The sequence below is a fragment of the Triticum urartu genome, chromosome 5 (assembly GCF_003073215.2).
Source record: "Triticum urartu cultivar G1812 chromosome 5, Tu2.1, whole genome shotgun sequence".
Taxonomy (NCBI): domain Eukaryota; kingdom Viridiplantae; phylum Streptophyta; class Magnoliopsida; order Poales; family Poaceae; genus Triticum; species Triticum urartu.
This window is the reverse complement of record NC_053026.1, coordinates 309,476,943-309,483,556: the sequence shown is the minus strand read 5'-3', so window position 1 is coordinate 309,483,556 and position 6,614 is coordinate 309,476,943. Positions and strand designations below refer to the sequence as shown.

The window sequence follows — 6,614 nt, the reverse complement described above, 5'->3', positions numbered from 1 at the left end:
GGTTGTTTTAGAGTTTAGACGCTGTTAAGCGTGATTGTACTTTGATCGAGTAATACTCCTACAAGAATTAATTTCGCAAAACAAAGTGGGCATGTGCATAAAAATCCTTACAAAGCTATTTTTTAAAAATAGTATATATATTTTTTTTGCTCAAAAAAGGAATACTATTTTTTCCAAATAACCCGTAAATGATTTGCAGAGCAAGTGATGTTCCTAACTCCACAATGATATGCACCTGCTTTCCACTTTCATAATGCCTTGTTTCTTGAACACGTCCACCTACATGCAGACGCCTCGCTTGGCGCGGCGCTCCAAGATCCGACCTTAGATTAGAGCAATGCCCCGCGCATGATCTTTCTGCCAGTCACTTGTAATTTCGATACGATAATCGGTGGGCTTCAAGCTATAAATCGAGAAGCTCGCCGGATTACTCCTGTCATCGTACAGCGGCGGCGACTAGCCAGTGTAGCTTCGTCGATCTTCCGCTCCTGTCATCTGTACTTGGTGGTCGAGAAGGCGATCGATGGCGTCATCGTTGGTGTGGTCGAGGCGCGCGCTGGTCGTGATGGAGGTGGCTGCGATGGTGCTGGCGGCGCAGTCGTCGGAGGCGGCGGCGAGGAGCGGCGGGGCCGACGAAGGCGAGCTTCGGTTCCCGGGGTTCCCGGGCGGCAGGCAGCGCAACCCTGGCTTCCCGGGGGTGCCCGGGGGCAGGGTAGCGTCGCCGCCAGCGTCTCGCTTCAAGCCGTCCTCGCCGCCGCCGTCGCCGCCGCCGCCGTTGCAGTCGTCGCCCGCTATTAGCCCACCGTGCGTCAGCAGCGGGGCGCCTTCGCAGCCGGCGCTGCAGCCGCTGCCCGGGTTCCCAGGCCTGCAGCAGCCGGGCAACGGCGGCGGGTCGGCGTCGTCGCCGGCGGACTGCGTGACGCCGCTGGCGGGGCTGATGACGTGCGCGTCGTTCCTGACGGGGAGCGAGCCGGACACCCCGACGCCGCAGAGCGAGTGCTGCAGCGGGCTGGGCATGTTCCTCAACAGCACGGCGGCGGTGGACGACCGCTCGCTGCGGTGCCTGTGCCCGGTCATCCTCGGCGACGTCAACCGCATGCTGCCCAAGCCCATCGACCCCGTCCGCATGATGTACCTCCCCATCTCCTGCGGCGTCGTCCTCCCCCCTCAAGTCCTCTTCATCTGCTTCAGTACGTACCCACATTGCTCTTTTGACTTTGAATTTGAATATGAATTTCTCTTGAGTTTGAATTTGAATTGAGGCTCAAATGATTTGCAGCTGGACAGCCAACGCCACCCGTGGTCTCGCGCATCCCCGACTCCTGGATGACGCCAGCTTCATCAGGCAATTAATTCTGTTCAACATTTATTCTTTGAAAAAAAATTCAGAATTATGACCTACTAATTGGTTGTGTTTGTCTGATGTTCTATCTTGTTTTTCATGCAGCATTGACACCTTGATTGATGCCAACCGGATCGGGGATTCAGTTATAATTAACTATCTCAAGTTAATTTATGCTTATTGGCAGATGATGTTATATGTCTTGAATTCAGATGCAGTCATGAAAAAAAGTATATAGGCTGCATCACCTGTGCCGGAAACTAGTAACCAACTTACCATACAGCTGACCTAGATTGGTCAGTGCATCATGTGCCTTGTAAGAGATGTACTTTTCCATTGAAAACTATACATATATAAAAGAGCAGATTGCATTTAACTGTTCAGCTTTCAACGAGAAGAGTGTGATCAAGCTGACAAAAAAAGGTTCACCACAGCAAAGAACACTATCAGCATAGTTTAACACTAAGATTTCGTGCAAATACAAAAGAAACTTTATTTCATCCGTGAATGTAACACGATAAACTTTACCGCACAGCCAAAATGAGCATATGCATGACAATTGGCGACGACATGATATATGCTTGTACTTTTGAGTAATAGTTTCAATCTGTTGCCATCAATGACGAAATACATGAACCAATATTCCCGGAACAACATGATTATAATGATAAATACATGACATCTATATTGATGCATTGATCTTCAAACACCTTAAATGACCTCTGACCGAAAAGATGTGGTAAACTGCATCCAAGTTCACCATATGTGGTAGATAACATCTTTTCATGCATCTTTATTTTCTTTTTATTACAATACCAACCAACAACAAGGTCGGTCTTAAGCTTTATTCCGAGAATAGCTTGGCTCAAACCTCTTACTTTCCAGCAGCTAGTAGAAATCTAGCAATCAGGTCTATCATATAGCAAAAGTTTACCTCGTCCCCTGTCCAGCTGCAGTGTAAAAAAGAACATAAGAGTAGGAATGATATACATTGGTGTGTGGTCAATAACTGACAATAAAAACACGTCACCTCTCGTGATGTTTTCCCTTTTCTTTCTCATGCCTTGTGGAGGGAACGGACACGGTCTTGTATTAACTTCCTCTCTGAAACTGATATTCCCTCGAAAGCACGCTCCGGCAGGGTCTCAAAAGCTTCTTTATTTGGATCACTCTTAGCTAGATCATAGGTTGCAGAGCGGATAGCTTTCTTACTCGGTCCACACGGTCTTACGGAGGTTAGCTTTTCATAAGCCGTATTTAGCTGCAAACAGATGGATAGTAATAGTATATCTTCATCATGGTTTATATGTAAAGCACGCATGTGAAAACATGACTTGATAATGATTTCTAGTACTATATTACGATTTAGATGAAATGAGCTTACGTCCATATTCTCGAACCAGAACATGTAAGAAATTGCAACCGCAGGCGCTCTACCAAGTCCAGCAGTGCAATGGATGTAAACTCGCCCTTTGCCTTGTGATATAGCCCATTCTAGTGCGGAAACTGCTTTCGGTAACTGTTTCCTCAGCGAATCTGGATCGAAGTCTACTGCCTGCAAACGAGAAATTGTAAATATCCTTAGTTTTCCTTCTAAACAGAACACCCTTAGCTTGCAGTTTGCTTATGATTTGCAGCTCAGCTTCTTCAAGATTACTTGTTTGTTAACCTTCTCTTTTTGTGTTACTTCTAGAGATATCACCACAAAATTCTAGTTCTACAGACTAAAGATCCTTATGATCAATGTTTAGCTTAATAACATTATCTAGTCAAAATAAAGGAAACACCAGATATTATAACTTACAAATCACTTGAAATGTGAAGAGAATGCAGAGTGGCAGTAACTGTAATTTATGTTATCAGAATTAAGAAAGAAGCACAAAACATGAACTCACTCAGTTGATAAATAAGAAACTCACTGGTCTTCTCATATGCTGAATGCCAAGTTCTTTGCACCTAGTGACAACAGCTTCAAAATCAATGCCCCAGTATTCGATATCCTTGTCCTGCTGTAGACAAAGAATATAGGCTACATTTTCCTCATTTTTCAAGTGATCAATATCGTCAGGCTTCTGAGGTTGCGAGCCAACAATCAAGCTATCACTTATGACAGCATAATTCATACCTAAGTTTCACATGTAATAGTTAATTCATCAGTGCACAAGAGGGAAATTCTCTTTCTCTCTAAATAATAACTATATTTCGTTCATCATTTCTAAAATGATAACAAAGCAAGAGAGGGAAACCTAATACTCAGTGACAAACGAGGGGCCAATAACTATTCCTATATAAAGTTGCCCTTTTATAGAAATTGCTACTTCATGAAGATTTAGGTTATTCTGAACTATAACAAAAGCATGTGCCACACTGCAGTTCTATTTTAGTAAAATGCCATTAAAGTGATCTGTGAGGGTACAACACACATCAGAACAAAATATCTTGGTCCTTCTTAAATCTAAATTCAGTTTTGAAAATGAAACTAAATTTAGTTTGGCCACTCTTTCCATTAGACCAAGCAGATCCTAAATTCAGTTTTGAGAGTGAAACATAAAAGATCGACCTACCAAATATACCAAGAAGAAAAGTTCATGCTACTCTTTTTGGCCACCAAATTATACACCATGCAGATAACAAATGCTATGTAAGGAGAAAAAATAATATGCTGATTATAAAGTCTTCAAGATGGCAATTTTTCATCCCGTCATTTTTATCAATCGCTTTGCCATGACTAGACCAATTGAGATTGAGATAAATAAACAGATCAGTATTTGAAGAAATCAATGCAAAATGTGTCCAGGTCGCCACCCAACCCAGAAAACGACATGCTTACTCATTGTCTCCTTGCTATGGCTTTCATGACATTTATAACCGAACATTCATGTTAGCAATTTTTTTGAGCCAATTCATGTTAGCACTTACCCAACATAAATCATGCAACCATGAAAACAAAGCCTAACAAATGGTCTTAATCACAATCTAAAATCAGCTGAGTTAACAACCTAACACAAATGTAGGCACACTAGAAGGAACAATTCATTTGGCCAAGATAACAAGATTCCGTAACAATTCAACATCTAATCAAGGACAGGTGTAGTTCATCACATCTAAGAGGGTCCTACAAACATTGAGATGCATCACAATATGCATCGAGCCACCAATGCGCCAATTTGTGCTCGATAGTCCTATGAGACACACAATTCAACATTTTCTCACAAATGGAGCCCTACAAATATCGACATTTCTTTGGAATAAAGGATTATCCCAGCTCTAACTGAACTTACATCATTCAATCAATCAAAGAATACCCACAATTCATATGGCCAGCAAAAGTTCGTACCAAGGTCGTGGTGGTATTCGTATGGGTTCCGCATCATCCGCTTCATGGCGGTGTTGTAGTCCTCCATCTTCCCGCTACCCCGTGCTCCGGACGCAGCGGAGGAGGAGGTGCACAGGAGAGGCCAGGCGCTCCTCAGGTGAACCCCGCCGCGTCCGGCAGTGCAGCCAACGGCGGCCATTGGCAGCCTCCCCCTGTTCCGGATGCCCGCGCCGCTGGCCGGTAGGCGCGAAGAGGCGGGGAGGCAGGATGCGTTGGCAGTGGCTGCCATGATGGCGAGATCCTTGCGGCACTCCGACGTAGAGAAAGAGACGGTGGACGCTATACGGCCGGCGGTGGTCGGGAGTCTTGCCGGAGCTATTGGAATGGATCCCCTTCCCATCAAGTTGCGGATTTTGGACGTACGGGCGCCACCTTTATTATTTATCTTTTTATTACTGGTTCACAATAAACCTGAGCATGGGCAGCCCGGGCCGAGTTTGTCTCTCAGGCCGGGCTTGGGTCTGAATTAGCAGCCCAACTGGTATTCCGTGACTCAAGGCGCTCTCAAAAAAAGTGTTCGTACGGGTGAAAGAGTGGCAACATCGTTGCTTCAGACTAATTACATATTTTTTATTAAATTCTTTGAAGTATTTCTTCGAGCAGAGATTGATACCATGAAAAAGATGTTTACAAGAGATTTCATCATAATTTTTAGCCATATGAGTTACTTTACATTTTCTTGAATCTTAAGTCCATATTAATGTATCTATAATAAGTTCTTTTTTCAGATAGCGATCCGCTCCTGCCAAGCGGTTACCTATAATTATTATGACTATTAATAAAGTTACATGTATTTATAAAAAAGGTATAAATGCCCGTGCGGATAAAATTTGCAAAACCTGTTTCATGTGTCATTATACACTATTTTTTTTGCTTCATAATGCAGTGCATATATATTTTCTGAAAAAACAAATTTTATACAAGATATTTTTTTCTTTTCGTTTAGGTTTCAAACAAGAGTGAGAGCCAGATCAATTTATCTGACCGAGCAGAGGCAAATCGAAGCGATCAATGCTCGTGTCGACTGCTACCCTACGCCATGTCACTAATGTAGCCGCATGTTGTTGACTGCGGGCATCGTGGTTGCCGCTCAAACCCTGGCCAGGACCTGCTGACGGGTCATCGTTCATTGCACAACAACACACAATCCCGAATTAGCGTGTGCAGGTGCACACGCACGAGCAGATGATGCATGACCCCATTCCCTCCCATGCAGGCATTAGAGTATCTACAATCGAAATGCAACAAATCCGCCCCTTCAAATGCATGCGGATGCACGTGGGTGCGTCCTGGAGTAACGGACGCGTCTCAAATAATCTCTTTCATAACCGGATATTTTAATTAAGTAGCGCCGAAGAATGTGACCCTGCCTCGCCAACGTCTGCCGCCCTACGCTCGCTGCCTTGCACGGCAGGCACGCCACGCCATATTTGTGTCGGACGATGCCCATGCGTTCACCTCCGCCTCGACGCGCCAACGAAGCGTTGTGCATCCGTTGCCATATTCGGACGCCAGACGACCGCACTATCTCCGGTGAGGCAGCGTTGACAAACCTCGTGCCGGGGCTATGCGCCATTTGGGCAGACACGGTGGATTTCCGACGAAAGGAGTCCGAGCGCTGTCGTTGAGCGGCCTCCTCCAGAAAGCGGCGCAGTCCAAGATGGGCGGTCATCTCCTCCTCAAAGCCGCGTGGGACAAGCTCCGGGTCAATGAATCCGAAGGTGTAGGACAGGGATCTGCTGCCGGCCATGCCGAAGAAGGTAAGAGATCGTCGGACGGAAGCTTGGGTGGCGGAGTGGTTAGGGTTTGGTCCGAGGAGCGGATAGAGATGAATATATGTGGGGTCGGGTGGGTCAGGATGAACCGGGTCCGACGTGGCGGACGTGCCTGGGCCCC

The 6,614-nt window shown here is 45.4% G+C and overlaps 2 protein-coding genes across 2 annotated transcripts; one reads left to right on the top strand and one right to left on the bottom strand.

Moving 5' to 3' along the window:
* The first annotated feature begins 523 nt into the window (after positions 1–523).
* On the top strand, positions 524–1,718 carry LOC125508753 (leucine-rich repeat extensin-like protein 5). The gene is made up of 3 exons (XM_048673540.1): positions 524–1,190; positions 1,280–1,345; positions 1,448–1,718. The coding sequence occupies exons 1-3, from the start codon at positions 524–526 to the stop codon at positions 1,459–1,461; spliced, it is 747 nt and encodes a 248-aa protein (XP_048529497.1). The 3' UTR covers positions 1,462–1,718.
* Positions 1,719–1,913: 195 nt separating this feature from the next.
* On the bottom strand, positions 1,914–5,093 carry LOC125508752 (phosphoglucan phosphatase LSF2, chloroplastic-like). The gene is made up of 5 exons (XM_048673539.1): positions 4,680–5,093; positions 3,262–3,467; positions 2,727–2,897; positions 2,373–2,603; positions 1,914–2,292 (listed from the first exon to the last, which is right to left on the bottom strand). Exons 1-4 carry the CDS (start codon positions 5,056–5,058, stop codon positions 2,400–2,402), a joined length of 960 nt encoding a protein of 319 aa, XP_048529496.1. The 5' UTR covers positions 5,059–5,093; the 3' UTR covers positions 1,914–2,292; positions 2,373–2,399.
* Positions 5,094–6,614: the final 1,521 nt, after the last annotated feature.

Bases quoted from the DNA above. Each gene is read 5' to 3' on its own strand.
- LOC125508753 (XM_048673540.1), top strand. From the start codon at position 524: ATGGCGTCATCGTTGGTGTGGTCGAGGCGCGCGCTGGTCGTGATGGAG. The intron at 1,191-1,279 runs GTACGTACCCAC...AATGATTTGCAG, and splicing joins AGTCCTCTTCATCTGCTTCA to CTGGACAGCCAACGCCACCC.
- LOC125508752 (XM_048673539.1), bottom strand. From the start codon at position 5,058: ATGGGAAGGGGATCCATTCCAATAGCTCCGGCAAGACTCCCGACCACC. The intron at 3,468-4,679 runs GTACGAACTTTT...TGTGAAACTTAG, and splicing joins CGAATACCACCACGACCTTG to GTATGAATTATGCTGTCATA. The intron at 2,604-2,726 runs GTAAGCTCATTT...ATCTGTTTGCAG, and splicing joins TCTGGTTCGAGAATATGGAC to CTAAATACGGCTTATGAAAA.